The 27842-nt window shown below is 37.9% G+C and overlaps 1 protein-coding gene across 3 annotated transcripts; it reads left to right on the top strand.

The window, feature by feature from the left end:
- Positions 1-588: 588 nt before the first annotated feature.
- On the top strand, positions 589-27320 carry Lztr1 (Leucine zipper like transcription regulator 1). Of its 3 annotated transcripts, none has more exons than XM_069321768.1 (16): positions 589-606; positions 2004-2169; positions 4022-4193; positions 4601-4737; positions 5973-6087; positions 8618-8781; positions 10503-10649; positions 11207-11372; positions 14192-14392; positions 15238-15435; positions 16684-16815; positions 17115-17259; positions 17441-17619; positions 20149-20298; positions 21647-21781; positions 22257-27320. In XM_069321768.1, exons 2-16 carry the CDS (start codon positions 2027-2029, stop codon positions 22395-22397), a joined length of 2325 nt encoding a protein of 774 aa, XP_069177869.1. In that variant the 5' UTR covers positions 589-606; positions 2004-2026; the 3' UTR covers positions 22398-27320. The 3 variants fall into 3 exon arrangements, with proteins under 3 accessions (XP_069177869.1, XP_045583765.1, XP_045583758.1); XM_045727809.2 differs by lacking the exon at positions 589-606 and adding an exon at positions 689-828 and having other exon boundaries at positions 15268-15435; XM_045727802.2 differs by lacking the exon at positions 589-606 and adding an exon at positions 690-828.
- The last annotated feature ends 522 nt before the right edge of the window (positions 27321-27842 follow it).

The raw sequence follows: 27842 nt of genomic DNA, 5'->3' as shown, positions 1-27842 counted from the left end.
GCTTCCTAACGACTGGCAGGGTGGTAGTCAATGAACCGTGAGCGACCAACCGACCCAGAGACTCTCTGCCTAAAACTATTTGAACTCCATATTGAAATTCCTAGCGTATAGCGACAGGATTGTGTAAATTAATATTTATATGCATTATAGGCCTTTCTAAATGAATTTGTAGATCTGAATATCATATATTGTCTAACAAACGAATTATTTAAGTTAATATTTTAATTATGCCAAATACAAGTCTCATCGCACACAAGAAGATTCGTCAATTCAATTTCTTCGTCGGCGATTCGTTTTATTTTTTCTGCGGTTGGAAGAAAACGCGCACAAAGAGTGGGAGACTTGTTTATTTTAATAATAATAAATAATTATAATGAATAATAATAAGTATTATGAATAATCAATAATAATAATATGTATTAAATCAATACAATATATATATATATATATATATATATATTATATATATATATATATATATATATATATATATATATATGTATATAAATACGTAAAAATAAAAATTTGTATTTGTATTTGTAATATTGTGTCCGAAATGGTAAAACATATGTGTGCGATCCGTCTTCTGTCCCACCTGACTAGTTGGTACAGTAAACATTATACATAAAACAATTCATGATTATTCACAAGTAAATCAGATTTGGAATCACGTAATATTATTGTTTATGGCCCAATAGAATGCGAGTGTCAGTGGTGTGTTATACGTTGTGTGTGTGTTAAGCCTGGTGGGTGACGTCACTAGTGCCAGGGTAAACACGGTCCAGGGGTCAGACCCCAGGCTGGTCCTCTATCACCTTCACTACGGCGGTCAGTTGCTCTATTTACTCGGTTTCTTATCGCATAATATGTCAATGTTTTTAAAAGGGCCTAGTTATGTTTCTTGTTAAGTGGAGAAGGTAAACTTGCCCGAAACGCTATGCATACTAGTGGCTTTAGGTACTGTATGTACTACCTCTATCTTTAAATCAAACAGAATGTTTGTACTGTAACTCTGCAACTATGTATGTACTTTTCCTAAATAAATTATTATTATTATTGTTATTATGTATAGTACATTATATTTAATGGTTGGTCGGGGGGGAAACCGAGGATATAATCCTGATGCAACGTCCACGGATGATATTTAAATATTCTTAATTGTAACGTGGGTTTATGTGTACGTTTATTAAGTGACAAAACACAGAGTTTAGTGGTTTTTATATGTATTTAGTATAGTCTTGATTACAGCAGTCAGTTTGTTGGGAATGTAGTGAAATGTTATAACCCCATGGCAAAGTGGTAAGACACTAGCCTGGCTTTTTGTGAGCACTTTATACTGGGTTCGTATCTTGACTGGGGAGGATTTTCTAGGTGCAATCCTTAAATGTAGCCTCAGTTTACCCATCAGTAAAATGGGTACCTTGATGTTAAACAATATAGCGGGTCGTATTCCGGAGAATATTTAGAATTTAGGACCTACCTAAGAATATTAAATGTAATAAAAATGGTCTGTCATCTAGAGCAGATCACCTAACCATACTCAAAAAGGAGTGATGGAAACTCTACCTGAAATTTATTTTTAATATAATTTATTAACTCTAGAACCCCTAAAGTACAGCAGAAATACTTTACCACTTCAATCTTACATTACCTCCCTGACTCCCTATAGGCAGGAGACGAGATTTATATTCAGTAAACTAACGGTAAAGTCTACTTTCCTCAAGGAATAACACTCTACAAAACTTAATATCTCTAACACGCAATACGTGTTCAATAGTCAGCCCAAAGAGCTAAACATGTGGAACTCAAAGTAATTGACTAGAGAACAAGGACAAAATTACACATAGAACATCTAGTAGCATGGAACAATTACATATTTGTAGTTTGGTAATAAAATATAATTTATGTCTTGACTTGTTTTTGCTCAATGGGTACTCAATATTTTTCAATATTGGTTTTCAATAACATTTCAATATGCTTAATGAGTACTCAATATTTTTCAGATTGAAGGGGCACTATTTAAGTCATGGCCATAGCTGGACCTCCAGGGTTGGAATTTGACCACAATTGGCCTGAATCAGCAGAATGTCTCACCTTAGACTTCGGGCCTTTTGAGACAGTACACAGATGGAAATGCATGCCAGAATGTGACGAGTTTGTGGGCGCCAGGTACTGTTTATAAGTTAATACAGTATTGCTTTTCTGGTAGGGATGCCTCAATGACTCCAGTCTCATATACAGTAGTATCTAGTATTGCTCACCCCTGCTCTCCCTCCCCACCCCCTCATTCAACTCTTTCTTTTCCCAACCCTCACTCCCTGGCTATTCCAATCTCAATACCTCCCATTTCCCTATCTATCCCCATCATCCCCCCCTCTCTCCTAATCCTCCTTCCCCATCCCTCCACATCCTCTCCTCCCTCTTCATCTCCCAGTCCCTCTTCGTCTCCCCTCCCGCCTCATCCCTTCCTTCCCTCCTTTCTCACCCCCCCCCCTGTCACACCCACTTTCATCCCCCCTCCTGTCCCTCTCACTTTCATCCCCCCCCCCTTCCTGTCCCTCCCATTTTCATCCCTCCCCTCTTGTCCCTCCCACTTTCATCCCCCCCCCTCTTTCCCTACCTCTTCCTAACAATTGTCCCTACTTCCCCTCCTTCCCTCCCCATCCCTCTTTCCCCCCCTCTCTCCCTGTCCATCCCTCCCACCCCTCTTGCTGTCCTTCCCTCCCTCTTTCTCCATTCCTTCCTCCCTCCTACCTTTTCCCCCATCTCTTTCCCATCCCTCCCTCTCCCATCACTCCCTCTCCCATCACTTCCTTTCCCTCCCTCTCCCTCTGTTTATTTGTTCATATTATATCCATAAAATTTACTTATCATCATCTTCCAGTTCTCTCACTCAACTTCTAAACTTTTATTCTAACATTTTTGGGGTGTTTCGTGTTCTATATGTTAAATTTAGTAGGTGGTTTCCTTTATCAGCTTAGATTAAATTGCAACCTTAGTGCCCGTAATCTCTTATTTATATCAAATTCATATTCAGTAATGCAAATTTGTATGTACAGTAAATATATTTTTTAACCTCAAAATTAAAAAAAGTGCATAGGGGGACTTGAACTATGCAAGAGCTCATGCTGTTATTCAGCAAAAAGTGCTGGACATTTCACACTCTGTACACTTGTACACAAACAATCATGTACTGTATCTACCTTTTTTTATGAAATATATTCAAAGTAAGGAATCTGTATGGAAAAGTAAAAAGGATACCAAAATAATCATACTGTATATGGTAAAGATCTTTATGTTGGCCTAGGGAAGTGCATAGTCATCATATGATAATGGGAGATCAGGAGCTGAAGGATGTCTTCACTCCAAACTATTTTTGTGGCCTTCTGTTCCTACTGGGAAACACCATTGAGCTATTCGAGCCATATAGCACTATTGGTATTTAAATATTGACACAAAATGTAAATCATCATATGATGATGATTGTATTTCACTAGAATGTGAATACCCTGTATATGACAACTGCATTTGTATGTAGAGATATTGGTTGTCATATTATTATTGTTAATTATTATTAAGGCAATTTGTTACTTCTGCATAAAACTTGTAGCTCTGCTGTGGAGTTTATGATGAGTAAGCTAAAATTGTGGATAGCTCCTGTTAATGGAGTTCTTCTGTTTATATACTAATAATTTATGTTATGTTATGTTAACATTTATATTAACATTTTTAAGTGTGATTTTTAGGGGGGAGCCCCGGAGGCAGGGAGCCTCTGGGGCATAACCCAGAAAATGGCATTTTGTTACATTCAACGCTGGCTTTTTATGTTAAATTGCATCTGGTAATAGAACTCTGCATGAATGCAAATACAATACAGTACTGTACTAACTTAATAAGAGGAAATTGTGTTTATTACTTAGAAATGAATGTTCTCCTAACAAATTACTATAATTAATAAATCAGATATCCTTGCATAATTATTTTTGCAGTCTTCATTATACTGTAAATGATATTCCTACAGACGAAGTAAGCATACAGTGGTGGCTTACAAGGATGCCATATATGTGTTTGGAGGTGACAATGGCAAGTGGATGCTGAATGATTTACTGCGTTTCGATGTTAAAGAGAAGTCTTGGGGAAGAGCATTTTCTACCGGATCTCCTCCAGCTCCACGTTACCATCATTCAGCAGTGGTAAGAAGTTATTTTTTTTTATCCTTCTCGAGAAAGGTGAAGAGTATGCGGTGTGACTTAAGTAATGTGTGCAAATTGGTGAAAGGGATATTAAGAAGGTGCTAAATATATCGACACAAAATACAACACCAATAAAATATATTCAGATTGAATAAGTTTAGATTCTGGAAAGATTTCTGGTAAATTGTAAGTCTTTTTCCCAACACTTGTTGCCTTGATCTAATTTGCTTGGGATTTTCTGGAAAAGTGTAAAAGTGGAAGTTTGTTCAACGTCGTAGCACTTTGTATTTAAATTTTTTTCATTTAAAGAAAAAGTGATGATAAAGGTAGGTATACAGTATTTACATCTGTTCATATAATTCAGGTTTTTATGGAGTGCTAACCATCATCGTTTCCAAATGTAATAGGTACATGAATCTTCAATGTTTGTGTTTGGAGGCTTCACGGGAGATATCCATAGCAATAGCAACCTCAAAAACCAAAATGACCTCTTTGAATATCGTTTCCAAACAGGACAGTGGATAGAATGGAAGTTTACTGGCAGGTGAGAATTTCTTTTTATAATTTTGTGTTTTGGGATAATTCAATTTTTCAACAGTTTAGTAATTTTGAATTAAATCTTCCCAAATATCTTTCACCATGGGAGATAGCCTTATGTTTTGTATTTCCTGAATTGTTTCTTTTTTTGAGGACTCCATTTATTACATGCAATTTTCTCTACACTAATAGGAAATGAGCTGCTTCCAGGAATGAGTAAGAATGTTGCTCTTGTCTGTAATGTTCAACTTTATTCATTGTCATGATAGACCACCAACTGTTGAGGCGCACTTATGGCCTCACTTCACTTGTACTGTGCTGCATATTACAAAGAATCATCATCCTATGGCTAATGTTGATAACAATTGCAGAATATAAAGCTAAAATACATCATCTGTACTCAGACAGTAAACGTTCCGATGTCGCTAAAATACATCATCCGATTGCTATTCATAAACGTTTATATTTCATGTGCATAATCTGGTATAAGTGTACTTTTGTTTTTGCATCTATTCTCTAGAGAATTTATTTGGAAACATTTTGACACAATTTATAGTTAAACCCCAACAAATAATTTAGAACATGTAGAATGATTATAAGCATTTTTCACATTACTGAACGGCCAGTGAGAGGCCCGGGAAGCCCACAACATTTATGATTGGAATATGTGAAATGTTAAGTGCAAAGTATACCGATTTGATGAGCACGTTAAAATCAAGAATATTTGCATCAATTAATTATTATTGTAATGCAATGTTTAGCATATCCTTGGTGACCCCTGGCATTGGAAAACTATTTTGATGCCCAAGTATCCCAGACAATAACGATGTCAGGGGGTTCTCTGAATGCTGAGTAGTGGAATCATGTGGCCTGTCTAAGGAATCAGAATCCTTTGCCAGAAGATAAGGAAATAATATCCATGGGGCCTGTCCAAAAAAAACTGGGCCTTTTGCTATAAGATGGGAAATAATGAGAAAATATTATGGCAGTGGGTAAAATTGAACTCATGCCTCTAGACTTCCCAGAAACATTCACTATCCACCCATTGCCATAATATATTCTCAGAGCTAAATCATGTTATATTTATTTCATTGTGGAAGGAAATAATAGCTGAAAAACCTGTCAAAGAAACTTAGATTCTTTGCCAGGAGATAAAGAAATAATAACTGAGGGCATTAAAATGTAATTGAGAATTGCATTATATGTTTCTTGTACTATAACTGGGAAATCTTTACATTTCAGAGCTCCAGTACCACGCTCAGCTCATGGTGCAGCAGTATATGAGGGGAAGTTATGGATATTTGCTGGCTATGACGGTAACTTCAGACTCAATGACATGTGGACCATTCCTCTTGGGGTAAGACATTAATGGGCTTATTCTTTTCATATCTGAAATATATTGAGAGCTTCACTGTGTATATAGACAGGATCATGAATAGTCATGCAGGAAAATATTCTGGCAGAGGTGCCACAGGGCATTTTCAGACATTCCTGCAGAACCATTTGAAGGCTAAGGAACTACTGAAGAACACTTACTCCAACCCAGAATGACCAACAGTGGAATATTCATAAAAACTTGAAGCCTATCCAAGCCTTCTCCTGACAACACAAGTAGCCATCAGCAAAAGGTCTCTACTAACTGCTCATTTACCAGCAAGCAGCCTATAGCCTCACCATCATGTGGCAACACCATGTACACCTGAGGGGTTCCAAGACCCACAGCTGTTTGTACTTTTTGTTTCATGCTATTCTATGGTCTTATAGTTCTCTTCCTTTGGCATTGGACACTCACTTTCATTGTTCTTATGGCTTCTCTGTGGTGGAACTTCAGGGGGTGTTAAATGTTGCTGGGTGGCCTCTCAATTTGGGCTATTCTAAACAGCATGGGTATTGGTCAAGTCCTTCTCATAGCTATGCTCATTGCTCGATCTTCCCTTGGTGATCCTCTTTTTGTTCGTGTGGTACCACAGGCTTTTTATTTTACTTTTTCCCATATTTTCTTTACATTTGGACTGGATACATCTCATTTGGATTCAAGGCAAATTTGTTTCTTTCCTCATTTCAAAATATTCTACAGTATACAGTTCTCCTAGAGGTCTTTGTGGGTCCATGTTTTTTCCAGTCTGTTGATATGTATGCAGCTGTGGTTCCCTCTACTCTTGCTAGCTGTCCTATCCCACTTAATTTCTTGCTCTTGTTCTCATGCAAGGGTTTGGCCCTAGTCACTTTGTGATGCATTGCAGGCTCTCCATAGGTCAAATGTGAAGTTTTTAAGCAAAATCAAATCAAAATCAAATATTTATTCAGGTAAAGTACATACATACAAGGTGAGACACAAAACATTAATGGATTTATAGATAGAGCTAGTACATAACAATGCCTAAAGCCACTATTACGCAAAGCGTTTCGGGCAGTAATGTAGCTGTAATTTATCTACTACTACTGCTATGGAGACTTGTTGGCTACAGTTTTGATTCAAGCCATTCAGCTCTCTCCTTGATGCAAATACAGGGTCTCTTTACTTTTCCCTAGCATTTCCTTACTTTTCCAGTTCTTTTACTTAATTGTTGCTGTGCTAATGCTAGTCTTCGTTTGTCTTTTCTAGGAAAAGAGCCTTATGAACAATATCCTTGCCTAATATAGGTCAGACTTAATCAAACATTTCCAGCTTATTTTTAGATATGACTGCTCAGCTCAGTAAGGTTTCTTTTGTGTCCACTTATCTGATGCTCTCTCTAAGCCTCTGGTTGGTGGATATGGTTTTGCACTTCTTAATCCATGCTTAAAGCTGCTCCATAAGCTTGTCAAGCTTAGTCAGCGCAATATGTACCTTTTGGCACGTGACTTGCACAGATTCACTACTTATAGGGCTGCCTTTTCAGGTATGGTATATTCTGAAATGGGTTTTTGGCAGATCAGTTGTGTCTTTGCCGAGCACTACCTCCCAAAGTTTTCATGCCTGTGCAGACGATGAGTCACAATAACATGGCTGAAGATATGATGACCAAACCACACATCAAAAGATGGAGCAATGACAATGTTTTGGTCTGTCCTGGACCATTATCAAGTCTTATCACACACGACTTGATAATGGTCCCAACGTTAACTAAACATACTCCCAGCAAGTATCAGAAATATTGTTGGAACAACCGTGGACTTCTTCAAGAGAAAACTAGATAGTTTTCTTCAAGAAGTGCCGGACCAACCAGGTTATGGTAGATATGTGGACCTGCGGGCTGCTCGAAGCAACAGCCTGTTGGACCAAGCTCTCACAAGTCAAGCCTAGCTTCAGGCCAGGCTTGGGGAGTAGAAGAACTCCCAAAACCCCGTCAAGAAGGTCTATGACGGACCGAAACATTGTCATTGCTCCATCTTCTGATGTGTGGTTTGGTCACCTTTTCATGCCTGCCTCAGTAGTGTGGCATTGGGTAGGCCACTATGTTGTACTTCTAAGTTTTTGGCTGCAGCAATAAGGTCTTTTAATTAGAGAGGATTCAGTAAGGCTTGAAGTCTTTGTGGAAGTACCACTGTGAAACCTTCTTGACTGGATTAAGCTTTTCTCCAGTGCCTTCCTTGCCCTATATACACCCATGCAAGAACATATGAAAAGATACCTGCTCAGGAAAGTTATTTTCATACTAACTCAGTTCCTTATTTTGGAGACCTGCTAATAATCACTAAATACAGAATAAGGAAATTGTAATTTGTTACAAAGTGTATTGATAAATTAAAACAAAATTTAGAATTGTATACAGTATTTCATTATTAATTAATTCTGAAGGTACCTGAATTCTCTCTTTTTTTTTTTTTTTTAATAAAAACTATTATCTTTATGCTTTTATAAGTACTGTATCATAAATGATATTGAATACCTGTATGGCATAAAGGGTGATAACCGGTTGTGGGAAGAAATCAGCCAAACGGGAGATTGTCCCCCGACGTGTTGCAACTTCCCTGTAGCTGTAGCAAGAGACTCTATGTATGTCTTCAGTGGTCAGAGTGGAGCCAAGATCACAAATTCCCTTTTCTACTTTACTTTCAAAGACCGATGGTAAGTTTATGATCCATTCACAGGCTACATTGTGTTATTTCATATTTCTGTGCAATATTGTACTCTTAATTAGCATGACCATTGCAGACTTGTTTTTAATGGATACAGGTTGAGTTTTTTTTAAGTACTGTGCTCAATAAGTCTCTCATCTCTGAAATCTGTTTATCTTATTATATTTTCAATTAAATTAAAAAGAACCTCATACACATTTTGAAATTTGATATTCTAAATGTGATGTCAGATTCAGAGACAAAATTCGTTGTTCGCTTCAAAATAATTTTAATATAATGTGTGTGTCCTGTGTATTGAATGCTATTAGGAACTTTCATTACTTCCTTTTATAGTCAGGTATACAGTGACCTATCCATCAACCTTAGCATGAGCAATAAAGGTGTTGTGTTTGTGTGTTGTGTTAACAGAATGTCAGAAAATTAAGAATTTTGCAATTTTTTGTGCCACAATTAATACAATTGGTATAACTCCTATTGTTTACCTGAGTACTCCTAACGTTTACCCGGTCACTCTCGCTGCTTACTTGAAGCAGATGCATTTAACTTTTTAATGCAAATTTTTATTTAGGTTAAAAAGTCAAGAACTTGTATGTGTGTAACACCATAAATGGTTGTATTCAATATTTCTCATACAAGGAGAGTCAGTTCACACAGGATATTTGGCGGTGCCAGGCTGTTGGCCCTTAGCATTTCACATAAATTCGTTCAGATGATGAAATGTCATCTTATAGAAGGTCCGCAGATATATCAGAAATACTTCCCTACACTGACTCCTCCTCCCCACATATTATTACATGCCTGGGTGAAACTTAGTGCCTTCTTGAGCAACCATCCTGCACTGACTCGTGTTTTGTCCTGCCTCTGCTTGTGCCTCTTTTACACTGCATTGTCACCATACTTTTCTTTAACATTACTTTGTACCATCATCTTTTGCATTGATTTCATCACTCACTTTAGGCATAACAGTGGAGTGCTAGGTTTTGCCTTCAAAATATCAGCATTGTCATGTTAACACTGGATTCATTGCACATTAGACTTCAGAGATGCTACTCTATAGTTTCTTAATTAGCTCTACTATCTCTTGTCAAAAGTCACCCCAAAATGTTTTCTCTTATGTTTGTTGCTAATACTTGTAAAAGCTTTCATTGACATATTAGCACTATTTTGAACTGACACAGTGGAAAGATGTTCAATATTTTATGTGAAATATTAAGTGATTGATGGGAGATGATATTTCAGTGTCCATGCACACTAGCAAACCCAAACTGGGACACTGTAATAATTACCTAAGTAATTAAATAAGTGTAGTTTTGGATGAACGCTTCAAAATTACTAATGGTTTTAGCCTCCAACACCTTCTCACTTAACTTGTTCCAACTATCTACCACTCTGTTTGTAAAAGTGAATTTTCTAATATTTTTTTGGCAGCTTTGCCTAGTTATCTTAAATCTATGACCTCCTTGTTCTTGAAGTTTCATGTCTCAAGAATTCTTCTTTATCAATTTTGGCAATTCCCATTAATATTTTGTACATAGTGCTGGTGCAGATCGTGTATTAATGAGAAGCACTCATATGGTAACTCAGGTGCCCACCCAAACAGTAATCTGTTTGATCAAATGAACAGTGATAATGCAATGGATTGGTCACTATGCTTTATACAGCACAATATATCTCACATTTAGCATTTCATTCTTTCATTCTTATTTGTAGCTGGACTCGAATATCAACAGAGCACATTCTTCGCGGTGCCCCTCCTCCACCAACACGTCGCTATGGCCATACCATGATTGCTTTTGATCGTCATCTTTATGTGTTTGGTGGCGCTGCTGACTCTACTCTTCCCAATGACCTGCACTGGTATGTTCTGTCATGATGTAGCTGTATGCTAACCACTTAAATCTGTTTCTTGTGATGTGTTCTGTATACTTATTTTGTTCATATCATTGCCAAGTACTGTATAAATAATGAATAATAAAGGGAAAATAACAAATATAACTGTGTAAATATAATAAGTTCTCTTCTGAACAGATTCATTCAGTTGGTCCCAAAGGTTGTTAGAATTTGTCACTTTTGAATAGCATGTTTTCCAGCATCTACTGGAAGACCTTATGGATATCTGTTTGGTCTAGAGATGTGTGATCTACACTGGTAATGGATGATAAGCCATCTACTTATCTTGAGGCCAGGTAGAAGATATAGTTGAATACATACTGGGTTGTAAGGCCACCTACTGAGAATCATGTTGCACCTTTTTTTTTTAGTCTGCGTTTAAAACACGTGTTGCCAGGAGGCATATTACATTTACAAATTATATAATAATTTTTTTACATATGATGTGGATAATAATCCTTTTGAAAAGGAAGCTAATTGAAAAACTTTGCACATATTTCTATCACATATTCATGCTTCAACAGCTTCGATCTAGACAGCCAAACATGGTCAGTGATACAACCAGCACCAGACTCTCAGGTGCCATCGGGTCGACTCTTCCATGCTGCAGCAGTAGTTGGTGATGCCATGTACGTCTTTGGTGGCACAGTAGATAATAATGTACGCAGTGGTGAAATGTATCGCTTCCAGGTAAGATACTTTCTTTTCTTATTTTGTCTTTGTGAATTAAATACTTTTGAAGTGAAATGCTTTTTAATCTACATAATAATATTATTAAGCTTATTTTCTGTGGGGAGCCCTGGAGGCTCCCTGGAGCTATAGGACTGATATATGCTATATTAGTCTGGGGCTTCAGTCAGTGGAGTCCTGCCTACCGACGACCAGGGGCTAGATTCACGAAGCAGTTAAGCAAGTACTTACGAACATGTACATCTTTCCTCAATCTTTGATGGCTTTGGTTACATTTATTAAACAGTTTACAAGCATGAAAACTTGCCAATCAACTGTTGTTATTGTTATAAACAGCCTCTTGGTGCTTTAGAGCTCATTAACTGTTTAATAATTGTAAACAAAGCCGCCAAAGATTAAGAAAAGATGTACAGATTCGTAAGTGCTTGCGTAACTGCTTCGTGAATCTGGCCCCAGAGCCGGAACCTTGCCCCCCCCCCCCCTCAGAGAGGCACAAGAAGCAATGGCTTAATCCTCAAACCGCTAGGGGCCCAAATGGAATTCACACCCACAGGCGCAATAAAAAAAAAAAATTCCAAAAAATTCTTTCGTCTTATAGAAGTGTTCATTTTTGTTCCCTAATCACGGAAAAAATAACAAAAAAATCGTAGGTGGCATATTTTAGCCGCAATAGGGTAGGGAAGTGTGGCAAAAAAGGGGCGTTGGCAGAGCCTTCGCCAGACGAGGTCTACTCCGCCCGAGCTGTCAGACGGCAGTTGCCACAAATATATTATTACCTAATTATTTCAATGTCTCTGATTGATTTTTTCTTAGTTTTTTTGCAGTAATATTATTCCATACAGTGAATTGTGGTATATTTATATTATAAAATATGTGAACCATCGCTGTACTCAAAATTATGGTGTGCATATTAGTGATTCAATTATGTTCATAAAACAATAAACAAATAGTTTTGCTGTTGTTACACTATATACACAGGTTATATATAAGTATTTGCATGTTTTGTACACCATAACGAACTACTAAGTTGGTCTTGTGAGTCAAAAAGCAACAAGGAGTGACCGCCAAACACCAGCGAGCCACTCACTGCCACTCCCTCCCTCAACACCACCTCACTTACCCTCATTCACCTCCTACAATACTCTTTCTGTATTTATTCACTATACACAGACGTTATATATACGTATTTACATGTTTTGTTCACCATAACTGTACATCTAAGCTTGTATGGTGAGTAAAGGCCACAAAGACGTAGCTACTCTCACAGTCAGCTGATCGGCGGCTGCCCTCAAGGCCAGACGCACTAATATTTGTCCTTCAACAATATTGTTTGTGGTGTTATTACGCTATATACACATATTATATATAAGTATCTACCTGTTTTATTCACCATACCTGAACAAATAAGCTGGTATGGTGCCCAAAGACCATAGTGGCCATCAGTAAACACCATGCCAAGACGTGCAGACGACGCTCTTCCCTCACCAAAATGGCGGCTCCCAACCTACTCCTCTCGCTGTTATCACACTCTATACACACGTTATATATAAGTATCTACATTTGTGTTCACCATGGCGAACCACTAAGCTGGTATGGTGAGTGCAGTCAATAAATGGTGGCCACACACAGTCAGAAGACGACGCCACCACCCTCCCTCGCACAGCCTTACGCCTCCCTCCATGGAGCACAGCGCTAAATATCACCACAATCCTGCTATTATCAGAATCCTGGTCAGTTTTATCACAGTCAGGGGGCTTCAGTAATACTATCACTGCTAAATAATAGCAGTATCATATATATTATGGTATTTGTAGGCGATGCTGTGGTCACAAGCTGAACAGCGGTGCTGTGAGCTCGTGCTGCGTGCGCCAGCCTTGGTGGCTTGCTCAATACTGACGCTGTAACACCCAAGAATGTTGGCCTGGATTTTTTTTCTAGGTGGCATCTGGCAACTATCGGTCATGGCTGTACTATAGCTGCCCCTATCCCAGGCGGGGAGTTTAAATTATAGCGCTAGACACGAAATCATATATAAATGATGTGCGCGGTTTCGGTTTTGTCACTGATAACATTTATATATGATATGCGCGGTTTGAGGGTTAAGAAGACCCCCCCCTTGTAATTGGGGGGTATTCCTTGACTGCCATCAACCAGGGCTAGGAACCCAGAAAGGTAAGCATCTGAAAACAAACCCCACATGATAGAAATTGTAAAAACCCAAGACCAAACAGAGAAATAGAAATCCCCAAAGGAAAACAAACGAAACAAGCAAACAAGCAATTGTCGTTCACCACCACCGCACAGCCCTCCTCTCCCTCTCCCGGGAAGAGGTGGGCTGTACAGACAAGCTGCACGATGGCGGTGAATGAATGATAATTGCTTGTTTGCTGGTTTTGTTTGTTTTATTTTGGGGGGGGGTTCTATTTCTCTGGTCTTGGGTTTTTACAATTTCTACCATGTGGGGTTTGTTTTGAGATGCTTACCTTTCTGGGTGCCTAACCCCGGTCGATGGCAGTCAAGGAATACCCCCAATTACAAGGGGGGTCTCCTTAAGCCATTGCTCCTTGTGCCTCTCTGAGAGGGGCCAGATTCCGGCTCTGTTCCCCGGTAAGTAGGACTCCATTGACTGAAGCCCCAGACTAATATAGCGTATATCAGTTCTATCGCTCCTGGGAGCTTCCGGGGCTCGCCCAGAAAATGGAGTTTCATTACATTCAACTCTGTTTTTTTACTTTATAAGTTACTACTATTTTCTCTGAAATACTGTGTTTGTAATTTGAACAAATAAATAGCTCTCATTATAATGTCCTTTTCTTCAGTTCTCTAGTTACCCCAAGTGCACTCTTCATGATGACTTTGGTAAGCTCTTGGAGAGTCAACAGTTTACTGATGTTGACTTCCTGGTGGGACCCGAGGAGCAAAGAATACCTGCTCATGTTGTCTTTGTGGCTGCACGCTCACAGTATCTTAGAAATCGCATTCGACAGGCAATGGAAGCACGCGATAAACATTTGGAGAAAGTTAGTAGACTTTGTATTAGAATATATGATCTTCAAGATAAATTTTATTTGTACAGTACTGTAAATTTCCTAATATCTAATGTCTAGCCCAATGCCTTATGACTTTTTGAGTATAGATATTTTCCAAATATTTGGATACGCACATACTGTATATATTTGCTGCAGCCCCTATCCCCTATACTGTAAAATGAGTGCTTACCAGTTCTTCACACCAATACTTAAAGTTCAGTTCAAGAAGTTGGTGTGATATATAGGTCGATACAGTATTATATCAAAAGAAGGGAAATGGATGTCTTGTATTTTGTAGATTCTTTTATAGGGGCAAAGGAGAGTTATTTGAACAGTAGAATAAAAATTGGGGAAGAACTACTGGAAGAGGTAGTATGCTTTGAATACTTTGGGGTAAGGTTAGATAAAAATGCATATGGAAGGGGGACATGAAATGGAGTGTAATGAGTAAGAGAAAAGTGATAGGAGTGGTGAACAGTATAAGAAGAAGAAATATTAGTATGAGATAATAATACAATAATAATAATTCTGGAAAAATTGTACTTATATTTTTTTTATGTACAATATACAGTATATTTCATCTGGCAAGCAATACATTCATTTATGTGTATAGGACTCTGGTATATATCCATACACAGCAAAAGTCAAATTACCAGAGGTCATTGGGCTGATGGTGATAGATATTAGGTAAATTACTGTATATTTTTTCAATTTTTTTTTTTTCATATAATCAAGTTTTAAAATTTGATATTTTTACTAGTAAGCTAGCTCCAATCCCTAGTAAGTTATGTGGCCCCAGGGCTCATTTTTTAAATTTTGTATATAAACCTTCACAGGTTTTTGGGACTGCAACTATTCCACCACAGGAAATGCCTACCCTTGAGGTGAAGCTACAAGATGCTGTACCGGAGGCATTTGAGATGGTGCTCAACTACATTTACACAGACCGCATTGATCCCTACCACTGCAAGAAAGACCAGAACCCCAACAAGATTGTTCTCATCATGATGGATGTGTATCGTCTTGCTGTGCAGGTGTGTACTTAACTAGTTGTGCTTGCAGGGGTTGAGTTTTGGCTCTTTGATACCACCTCTCGATTGGCAGTCAATGTGTATCTGTGACAATGTTTTAGGAAATTTATCTTATTAAAACCAGTCAAGTGACTAATATCATGTATAATTATATTAATTTGAAAGCATTATGATTGGAAATGGGGAAAGGTTTGTCCTTCAGTTTTAATATACAGTATTTATTTATTAGTAATTACCTGTAAAATATGGAATATATACCAATGATCAAAATGTGTGTTAGGTCAATATACTGTACAGAGCAACCTCGATTCAACGAACTATATTGGACCATTCCCAAGTCATTGCAGTGAGGGATTCATTGCAACTCAAGATGCCTCCAGGATTCATTTTAAACACCCTATGGCCTGATTTCACCTAGCAAAATTTTAATTTCAACTTATAATATAGTAAACAACTACCAAATGAACATGTCTACAACAAATTTTAACCACATCTAGCATATTTCTCATGCTTATACCCTCAAAACTCTCTCTCTCTCTCTTTTTTTTTTTTTTAAGGAAGCAGGGCAACATCTCAGTGAAGGAAAATCTTGCCGACTCAGAATAAAAACAAACCATAGAATATGGTTTTAAATATCCTCAATAGCTTTTCCAAGGCTACAACTGTTTATTACAATGTTAAGTTCATCCATAAAAATCATCAAAAAATCATGAGTAGAGTCATTCTTACCTAATATTTCCCACACACTATAAGCTGATTTCACTGAGTGAAATTATAATTTCAGCCTGTCATATGAAGGTCAACAACCAAGAGAGCCGGTCTGTAAAAAAATTAACCACATATAGCATATTTCACACACCCAACACTTTAAATCTTATTTTTAAAGGAAAAAGGGCCTATATTTTTCTTAACAAAAACCTCTGCAACTGGAAAAAATAGAACCATAGAAGTTACTTATAAATATGCTCATTGGCTTTCCCAAGGCCCAATTTCTGTATTTTTAATAATGTTGCCTCCATCTATGAACTCAGTCCCAACATCATGAGCAAATCCACACATCCCTCTTTTTCAGCAAACTCTTGCTTGTTGAATTGGTTGAGTAAACTTGGCATGGAAAGTGTGTGTTCCAACTAGAGATTTGCCGAATTGAGGTTCATTGAATCAAGATTCTGCTGTATATACATATACTGCACTGTACGTAGCCACATAAATTAAGATTTTTATATTAAACTATGATTCCATTTATTTCAGTGCCACATGAGAAGATTAGAGCAACTTTGTGTACAGTACCTTGAAGCTACTATTAATCACCGTAATGTGTTGGTGGCACTCTGCAATGCTGCAAATCTAAAGTTGTTCTTTATAAAGGAATTCTGTCTTAAGGTAAGCCGCTAGTGAGTGAGGTTACAGTAGCAGTTGGCCAGATTAGACAAATGGTATATGGTGCTTAATTTGGTCCACTTAAGAAAATGTTTTATAGATCTCTCCCATTATTCTGAAACACATTATGAGGTCATTGGTAGAAATTAATAAATCAAAATTAATAAATTAATAAAATTAATAAATAACACCTAGAAATTTGTAAGAAAAAGTTTGCATTGCTTTAGAATGTTAACTGAAACTGAGTAATTTGTGTTCATTTTATTACAATAAAGCATAAAAATATTCTATTTCCCTTGCAGTTTATTGTACGAGAGAGCAACTACAATCAAATAGTTATGTCTAAGGAGTTTGAGATGTTAGATAAGCCACTGATGGTAGAGATAATCCGCCGAAAACAGATGCCACCGATGAGATCACTCCAAGAACCTCAGTTTGAATCTTCAGGTTTGATGAGTCATGTTGCTGCATGTGTGATGCCTCACACTACACATGCAAACTATTTAATTTATAATTCAATTCTGTTTCATGAGATGGGACTGAATTAATAGGGTCTTAAGTGGAACCTTTAGAATCATTTCCTCAAAATTGCTAATACCTGTATACAGTATATTCAATCAATTTTCAGGTACAACACTGGAACAGGATATGGAGCAGTTCCTAAAAAGTGTGGGTCAAGATTTTTGTGACATCACACTCATGCTTGATGGCTCGCCTATCAGAGCGCATAAGGCAGTTTTAGCTGCACGTTGCTCTTATTTTGAAGCTATGTTCAGATCCTTTATGCCAGAAAATAGTATGGTACAGGTAGGTATTTATTTATTCAATACTGTATATACTGTATACTTGTCTGTGAATAAGCCACTTGGAGTCTCCCATAAGTAATATCTGGCTTCCCCACTCTCATTGTGACCTCCAGCTTGAGTTAGGGCTACCTGCTTATCTCAGATGCAGCAGAGATCTTTGTAAATACCTTTTTTTTTTTTTTGTGAGATATATATAAGAGTTGTTACATTCTTGTACAGCCACTAGTACGCGTAGCGTTTCGGGCAAGTCCTTAATCCTATGGTCCCTGGAATACGATCCCCTGCCGCGAAGAATCGTTTTTTCATCCAAGTACACATTTTACTGTTGCGTTAAACAGAGGCTACAGTTAAGGAATTGCGCCCAGTAAATCCTCCCCGGCCAGGATACGAACCCATGACATAGCGCTCGCGGAACGCCAGGCGAGTGTCTTGCCACTACACCACGGAGACTGCATAACCTGGAGGGCCATATCCGGAATAAGGGAGACACTGGAAAAATCTCAGTCCATTACTAAACACAAAAACATTCCAGGTTAATTGGGTTTTGCCATTATTGTCCTTTTTGTACATTATCTTTGTTGTATATATTTTTTAACTGTTTTGGTTCTTGTTCAGTCATGGCATGCACTTTCCTTTTCTTGTCTGTGATTGACATGGTTACGGTAGGCCATGCTTAGAGTACAAGACTTGCAACCAGTGCTTTCTTTTGATATACTCTTGAGGTGTTTTCCTGGACCCCCTCTAGGTTTTAAGTAGTTTACTCTCCTGAGTGTTGCAGGCATAGAAGCTCTGATTGAGTTGAAGTCAGACTATGCTTGGTGCAGCTTTGGGTAGCACTCTACATTTTTTTTTGTGGGGGGGGGGCTTCATTAGCTTCCCAAGCTATAGCACTGAGATGCCTTTAAGGACTTAAACCAAGCCTCTGAGACAACCCTAACTTATCTGGAACCATAACTAGAATTTGATACTCTATAAGGCAAGGGAAGCTTGGGTATTGAAGATCGGCCCAAAACTAAACTAAAATACCAGAGGGGATAAGCACATGAAATAGTAAATGTGAGGAAGACGGCTAACAATCATTGCTGACGGATAAACACCCAAAGCCCCACTGGCTGGCAGCCCAAAAAAACTGGGTTCTCTGCCAGCTGACCACCTGGTGCAACTAGGATTGTACTTCTTTGCTAGACCAACATTTAGCTTTGATCTTCAGCATGAGGATCAAATATAAGTTGTGTTAGATATCTGTGGAACATTTAATTTCTCGCTAGGCCACTGCTTTGTGTTTCCCATTTCCTATTTCACAACTGTTCCTTTCCTGGTAGCTATTGCATTTTCCTTATCCCACCAGTTACCTTCTGTGCATGGTTCAAGTTTTCTCCATGAGTTGACTCTCAAGAATTCTTGCTATTGGGTATTGTATGGGGCTGCTCCCCATGTGAGGCCAAATATACGCCAGCCTTTGCTTCGGCCGCCGAGAGGTCAGCTCATCCGGTGTTGTTTCATTCAGCTTGCAAGCCTCCTCTGTTGGTATAGGATTTTCACGGAGGTGCTGGGCTTTCTATCTCCTCATCCTCCTTATTTCTTTGGAGGGATAAAAGCCTTGAGGGGGTTAGGGACTATGATGTTCTTGTATTCAGGCTCACAAAGAAGGATGTTAGCTCCATCTGTGTCCTTCCTCTATAGAGATGGGGTTGGAGGGGGTCCTGGGAATTTAGGGTTGGCAAAGGAGGGTCTATTGTTACTCTTTGATCCTTTGGAATTTCAACTACTGTTTGTGGGTGGGACCTCATGAGTAGCTTCATGAGCTTAAACACACTTCCCATATAACCTCCCAAAGACCCATTCTTGCCTAATGGAAGCCAAGACCAGAATCTGGATCACTCTACGAGGTGAAGGGAGCATGAGGATCAAAGATTGACCTAAAACTGAGAAAAAATCTACCAGAAAGTATAGGCCCAATAAAACAAGCAGTTGCCTAAAGGAAATCAGGCACCTCTAGGTAAACAAGGTAAATGATTGATTTACTTTAATGCTATATTTGTTTATTTTTCTCATTATATATATATATATATATATATATATATATATATATATTTTTTTTTTTTAAATATGGAAGGGAGTACCACCTCTAGCTGGAAGAAGGGGGACCCATAGCCTCGGAGGAAACCACGCATAACGCATTAGAGGGAATGTTTAGAACCCTCCAATACAGTTTGTGTGTGCTTTTCTCCTACCACCCCCTTCCTTTTTTATTTTTTGTGCTTTATTATGCATTTGATGGTTACAAGATATACATGGGTTGATTCAAAAATAATAATGCTCTATATATATATATATATATATATGTATGTATGTATGTATGTATGTATGTATGTATGTATGTATGTATGTATGTATGTATGTACGTACTATACTGCATGTACATTTGCATACTTTAAATTATATATAAGCCATTACTCCTAATCCTTTTACATATGTCAATTTTGCCTCTTATTGTACAATTTATGCACCTTGATATTTTTTCTCCCAGATTGCCATTGGAGAGATGATTCCATCACAACAGTCATTTGACTCACTACTGCGATATATATATTATGGAGATGTAGATATGCCACCAGAGGATTCTCTTTACCTTTTCTCTGCTCCATACTTCTATGGGTTTACCAATAACAGACTCCAGGTATTGTAACCACATCTTTTTTTTAATAGTTTTTATCTTAATAGAGTTAAGCCTTCATTGAGATAATAAGCAATTCTTTCTTTAGTGTACCATGGTACAGGTAACTAATTACTTTTCAGTCACGGGTTACTTGGATTGACATTTTTCTTGTTTTTGATTTGTCCAAATTAAGTTGTCCGGCAAAGTTGTGAAGATGGGACTCAAGATGCCAGGAGTCCCAGTTTATATACCAACTACTTTAGGCACCATGTGAGTGTTTTGTTTCCACATAGATGGTCCACATAGTTACAAAAAGTACTATCTAAACAGGAAGATGGATGGGTTGAGGACAAAAGTTGGAATATGCACCAGTTTTATGGTGCCGATATCTTAAGAAGCGCATCAACAAACTGGAAAAGGTGTAACGACATTCAACCAAATGGCTTCCGGAACTGAAAGACAAGAGTTACGAAGAGAGGTTAAAGGCTCTAAATATGCTAAAGCTAGAAGATAGAAGGAAATGATGCGATATGATCGTACAAACAAAATAGTAACAAGAATCAACAAAATTGATAAAGAAGAATTTGTGAAACCTGGAATTTCAAGAACAAGAGGCCATACTAAACAAAGTTGCAAAAAAAAAAATCCAAAATGCCCAATAAAACATGCCAAACAAAAATCATTAAAAATGTGATTGGAACCATATTAAAAGAGTTACCATTCATATCTAATATTTCCCATGCTCCATGGGATGATTTCCTTAGCAAAATTAAAATTTCAACCTGTCATATGATGGGCAACAATGAAGATAACCTGTCTGCAAAAAGATTTAATCCCCTCTAGAATATTTCCCACGCCCAAGCCTCGAAATTTCATTTTCCAAAGGAAACTGGGCCCACGTTTTTGTGAACATAAACCTCTGCAACTGAAGGCCCAACTATTTCTTGTAATATTGCCTCCAACTCGGTCCCAACATCCTAAGCAAATCCAAACAACCTCCCTATTCTTGGTCATCGAGTCAGGGGTGTTTCAAATCGGGGAAAGTGTGTGTTACAATCAGAGATTTGCCAAATTGAGGTTCCACTGTATACTGTGTGTTACTTATGTACTCTAACATCCTACCAAATTTCATATAAATCTGAGATGGGCTGGGAACTGTGATGATTTGGCATGGAATGACTCCTTGTTGTGATATTTCTGGATATTGTCTCTCCAAAGTATGGACCATTCCTTCATACATCATTATTATTTTTGCTGTAATTATAAATTGCCTTTGAATTACACCAATCACCCTTTCTTTCTTTGTTAAGGTGGAAGCTAAAATTATTTTTGTTTAAGAAGAGATCTGGCAAATCCTAAATATTTTCAGGCATTTTGCAAGCAAAATTTGGAGATGAACGTAACCTTCGAAAATGTGATACAAATACTTGAGGCAGCTGACCGCATTCAAGCCACAGATATGAAGAAATATGCTCTCAACCTTATTGTACATCACTTCCCTAAGGTGAGGATGAAAATACGTAAGCATTACCTTTTCTTTAATTTCAAAATTAAGAAAGAACAATGTTGTTTTCATTATCAATTTCTTTATTTTAATTTGTTTTACTTCTTGCTAAAAAATGAATATTCAGTAATTTTGTGGAGGGGCTGAATGGTGGCTCAACCCTAGGAGTCCTGAATAATCTACTAAAGACCAGAGCCAAAACCTAGCCCCCTCTCACAGAGGCACAGGGAACTGGGATTATTTACAATCAGCCACATCAAGGAAACATTCAGAAAGTAAACTTCTTTCTGAATGTTTCAGCTAATGAATGAAAAACTGCATAATCACATTTTATATAAAAATTTTACATTTCGGGACTAGAGAGTTTTATTTGTTAAATTTGTTTATTGCTTAGTGGTTTAATACATATAACATCTAGCTTTCAAAAATGTTTCATTAAAATAATTTAAAATAATGCCCTGTATTATTCTTTCAGGTGGCTCAGTTACCCAAAATGCGGTGCTTAAGCCGTGACCTGCTGCTGGATATCCTTGAGGCCCTCGCAGAAGACATGTCAGATTCCAAGCTCTGCCATGATATGTCCTCCATCAGCCTGAGCACGTCAGATTCTGGATGAACCCAGTCATAATTGTTATGATTGAAATATTTGAGTGCAGGTGAAATGTGTGTTCACAACATTTGTACAAATGAAAACTAATCTTTTCATGCAATTGATAAATACCATTGCTGGTTAAGAATGGAGTGATTTGCATGTTTTGGTTCAGTTTATAAAAGTGTGTGCTCATTCAGAACACAGAGCCAACGTGTCTGTAATCTTTAACGTATTGTATCCGTTAATTATAACTCATTATTTGAGATCTTATTCAAAACCTTTTGAGACGTGAAACTCTCAAAGGAAAAACAAAAAATAAGGTACCAGTACTTTAGTTTTTATCAAACACAATTAAGAAGCCAAGTCTTTTCAATTTATCATTCACAAGGCAACTAGAAGGGTGACCATGCATTCTTGTTTATTTTTTATCTGAATAAAATAATTATACTAATTTGCATATTAACAAACATTTAGTAGATATTTCATGGTTGGGCTCAATATATAACAACAAATCTGGAAATGAAAAGGGGGTAACTACATCTCCAATAAGCCTGGTATCTTGATTTGCCACAACATACAAAATATGGGGTATTAAAATGCACAAACCCAAGCTATTTACCTAACCTAACCAATATATGCATAGAAAAAGTAGATATTTATGAGTGCTACTTTTCATAGTACCACTTATTTTACATGTTTGGGACTATAGCATATAAAATAAGGCACATTAGTTGAGGGGATGGGCTGCTCCAGCAGTTATGAGTTTGTTTATATTTAGTGCATGAAGCAATGAAAAAAAAAGATATTGAATGTAATAAAATGCCTCAGTGACACACTGTAGCAAGTCATGCAGAGATAGTTCCACACGAGTCACAAAGAAACCCAGTAGTCCTTAATAGCCTACTGGAGACCAGAGCCAGAAGCTAGCATCCTCAGGTGCAGGGAGTAGAGGATTCTTTACAATCAACCTCATTAAAGGAAACATCCATAAAATAAAGTGAAACAAAACAATCACCTGCAAGTTTCACAAATAAAAGAGAAATGAAGAAGCAAACAACTCTAGTGTTTATTCAACATGGCTGACGGACTTATCACAACCTCGTCCCCACTGACAATCTCAAAGGAAGAGAAGCGTGTGGAAGAGGAAGGGGTCGAGGTTTATATCGTGGAGGCCATGGACGTAATCGTAATGGTAGCGGAGGTGTGGATAATGAGTCACAAACAGCCCAGACCAAAACAAGTCTCAAACAGGTCTGTTGACAACCTGTTGGAGCCTAAAGCCTTAGGAGGAAATAAACTCAAGAATGACTGGACAATGGATGCAGATGTTGTGATTGCAAGATTCAGTGGTTTTGTTGAGCCAAGGAAAGACTCAAGAGTTTGAGTCAAACTTTTCAGGGTATATTACTCTCATTGAGAAGTTTTGCATAGCTCAGACCATATGTGACAAGAGGTTTGGCAAAATTTATTCCCCAATGTGCCTATCAGTAATATATGGTTTTGGTCTTGTGGAAGAGACTATACCAGATTGTCTTACCCAAATGGGCTCTCAGCACATACGATGATCTACATACCATGGTACCCGAACTCTTAGTGCCAAAGGATATTAGAGTATACCTAGACTATTGTAAGTGTTGCAGATAATGAATTAAAGACACGGCATTTCAGGTTTAAGGAAAGTATTTCTTTACCAACTGCATCTTGGAGCTAAAGGCTCCTTTGGGAGGATCAATGATGAAACTCTCCTCTACTATGAGACTATGCCTGTCCCAATTATATCTGTACTTTCTATTATAGGTGATATACATTGTATATTGCACAATTGTGAAAGTCAGTAGACATTACTAAACCATTTGACACCAGCTGCTATTGATAAACAGCCAGGATTTCCCACGGCCAATTTGTTGGCTTATTGCCAAGCTAGAAAGTTGATGTGCAGGTCAGCTTGATGTTTCAGGCAATTGTGGTCTTGTTATCCCAGATAAAACAAATCCTACTCTCGTTATGTTGAGAATATTCCCATACTGTGCTTCAAGATCTCATCTTCTTTCCTGACTGGGCAATTAAATGAATTTTAAGTGGCTGATAGAATTTTATCAACCTCAAGCTATTACTGGGTCACTAGCCTAAGTTCCCTTTACTCCTCAAGAGCATATAATGATCAGAACCCTGACCTTCAGGTTAGGGCAGCCAAAAAAACAGGCATCACTTCATGTTACAGGCAGACAGCACCTCATTTTGCAGTTGGAGCAAATTCAGGTTCCATTTTATGAGGCTCTTCAATAACAAGACAACTGACTGTTATTGATACTTTTGAATGGCAGTGAATTTTAAGAGAGATGGACAGATAATGAAAATTCCATCTTCTTGGTGTGTGAGGAGTGGAATACAAATGACTTTGCCCAGCCAGCTGTATTACTGTAGTATGCCAGTCTCGCTTCTTGCAGGTCCCTACTGTCCAAGTGGTTGAACACAATTCCTTTCCTCTGTCCTATACTACATCCTTGTCCCAGAGCCTGGAGCAAGGTGTATAAGGGGTTTGTGCAACTATGGCAGAAGCAACAGCAAACATAGCACCAGCCACTCCAACTCCAGACCCCAAGCCACAAAACCAGGCAAATGAACCTGAAATGGCTACCACCTGTCACTACAGAATAAAAGAAACAAAACCAAAAGATGGAGGCTTTAACTAAAATAGAGGACCAGTGAACCCAAACAATGCAGCCCATGGGGTAGAGAGTAATACTCGCCCAATAGACAGCCGAGTGAAACAGTACAAATAACTACAGTATCAGTTTATAGCAAAACCAATAGGTATTCCTCAAACTCGCAAGTCGTGAGTGCAAGCTCGGCAGATCAATCTACGACAAACCACACCAAAGACCCCGAAGGGCTTGCTAGGGCCTGACAATAAGAGCCAAGCAGGATACCTAGGCAGTAGGAATGCTTGCTGAAGGAACTGACACCGAATGCAGCCTGCAGGACAAATATTGCTATGAAGGGCATTAGTGGCATGCCATATGTACAAGCACGAGAACCCAAGTGCCCCCCATAGTCAATAAACCCCAGAATGCCCCAAATCATAAAGCCTCAGAGAAGTTTATGACCCTTGCACTGCTATGGGCAAGGCACATTAAATAGAAGGCTAGCTTCTATGGGAAAGACCTGAATTCACCAGGGAAGTAACTGTCAGGGCAAGGGGCATCACTAAACAAGAGCTTAGGGAAGGACTGCCTTATGCCCATGCAGTTCAAAGTGAACAGTTTCCAAGTTCCCCCACATGAAGTGAGACTTTTAAATATGCACATAAATAAATCGCATGATGCACAAGCGAATGAGCCCACACAGAACAGGGTCCGAAGGATGGCCAACACTTATCTAAAAATAGTTGGAATCCAAAAAACTTGGTGACTCAAAAAGCAGTCTTCACAGGTGGACATCAGATGATGGATTGAATTGTGTTAACATGGGAGCAGGCATCTTCCTGGGTGCTGCCACCTGGCAATGAACAGCTGAAACTAGGAAAGCCAAAATTTAACTACTGGGTGGATCATATGCAGGTCATTTCTCTCTTCTCTTGAACCTTGCAGTTGTTTATTTTGCTTCGCTTACTTTCTGAAGGTTGCCTTTGATGAAAATGATCATAAAGAATGCCCTGCTCCTTGTGTCTCTGTGAGGGGAAGAGGGGTACCAGGTTGTGGCTTTGGTCTCCAGTAGGCTATTAAGGACTTCTGGGGCTGATGGTACTTGTGTGCGGAGTTATCTCTATGCAGCTAACTACAGGAAGCCACTATTCGGATCGGACCCCCTTAAAAAAAAAATCTAATTTTTAAGTCAAGAACTACAGTATATTGAAAATATAAGTACTTAATTTTTTAACATAATTGAAAATACATCCAGCCAACTAGAAGGGTGACCGTGTATTCTTTATCTAATTCTGAATAAAGTAATCTCTTTGATTTGCATATCAACAAGAGTTTAGTAGATAATTCATGGTTGGGTTCAAAATTTAAAAGACAACTATCACATTATGAATGAACTAGTATCAACAGCAGTTTTTTTTTATATTCAGAGTATGAAGCAGTAAAAACAAATTTTTATATTTTTAAGAGCTGAAACTTTTTTTTTTTTACTGTACGTTACTAATAATAATTTTCTTAAATTATTTGTTAAATTTTTATTATAATTTACTGCTTTTAAAAGAAATTACAACAATTAAATACATTGGCTGAGAAATACAGTACATATACACACAGAAATCACAATAGCGTGATACATCAAATGAACAAATCCACAAAGGCCGTGATGAGGGTTTAAACCTATGTCCAGGATGATCCCAGATGCGACTTAGTCGATTGTGCCACAACATGACACGACCATGTCACGGCACAATCGACTAACGCTCGTCTGGGATCATCCTGGACGTAGGTTCAAGCTGTTATCACTGTCCTTGTGGATTTCTTCAGTTACAGTACTGTACTTATGTTTTAGCCTATTCGGACATACAGTATATCAGAATTTTGTTGAGTGTTACTCTGTATTTTGTGTGGTTGCATGACTTTAATGTTTACTATATATCTTCTATTGGCAGCATTGATATCTTTACTCGGTAGATATCCAATACAATTGAATAATAAAAAAATGTTAAATTTCTTATACAGTAATGCACTAAAATCCATAAGATGCTTAGTGCTTTAAATGTGACTGAAATAACCCACGTACAAGACAGAGTAATAGATACAGGGTCTCTGTGGTGCAGCATCGCATTACTGCAAGGTATGTTCATTGAGCAGGTAGGAGAGTTATGTTGGGATTTGGCCCAAGATAACCGTTATTAATGTTTTTCTTTAATATCAGTCCACCTAAGCTAGTGCTTGGGTTTAAAGCCAATGTATATAATACACTGTATATAGAAAATATATTAAATTGATTATCCATACTTCACAATGTTTTTTTCTTGTCATTTGCTATACATAAACCTGCCATGGAAAGTTGAAATACTGGATAGGTTAAAGCAAGGAAAACGATTCGAGAGGTGACTTCAAGGTCCCGGTTGATAAAAGGAAGTACGGAATGTGAAAGAAATCAGTTTGAAATGATTTTATTCTTAGTTGTATGTTTGTAAGGCTAAATTTTTGTACTTGGCATCAGATATGCTTTTAAGTGAATTGTATATCTTTAATTAATGTACTTAAATTTGTCTTGCTGCTCTAATGTTGAAATCTTGAGCAATATGTAAGTGCAGTACTCTGCATTTTATTTGAGATGATGGTGCTATATAGCCATTCTGGTTTAGTGCCTTCTGATAATTACTTGATCCTACTACATACACTTTGACAACTTATGTTCACCCCATCTCAGTCCACTCCCAATTTCCCAATTTATCTGAAACTACAGATAAAATAATCTATCACACACATATGGCCTATTACATAGGCCTTTAACATCCAAAAAGTTCTTCTCCCAACT

Source organism: Procambarus clarkii, chromosome 10 (assembly GCF_040958095.1).
Source record: "Procambarus clarkii isolate CNS0578487 chromosome 10, FALCON_Pclarkii_2.0, whole genome shotgun sequence".
NCBI lineage: Eukaryota > Metazoa > Arthropoda > Malacostraca > Decapoda > Cambaridae > Procambarus > Procambarus clarkii.
The sequence above is the reverse complement of the archived record's forward strand: the minus strand, read 5'-3'. Positions and strand labels throughout refer to the sequence as shown.

Coding starts and splice junctions, on each gene's coding strand:
- Lztr1 (XM_069321768.1), top strand. CDS start 2,027: ATGGCCATAGCTGGACCTCCAGGGTTGGAATTTGACCACAATTGGCCT. Junction 4,738..5,972: donor GAATGGAAGTTTACTGGCAG/GTGAGAATTTCT, acceptor TTTACATTTCAG/AGCTCCAGTACCACGCTCAG. Junction 14,393..15,237: donor GCGATAAACATTTGGAGAAA/GTTAGTAGACTT, acceptor AAACCTTCACAG/GTTTTTGGGACTGCAACTAT.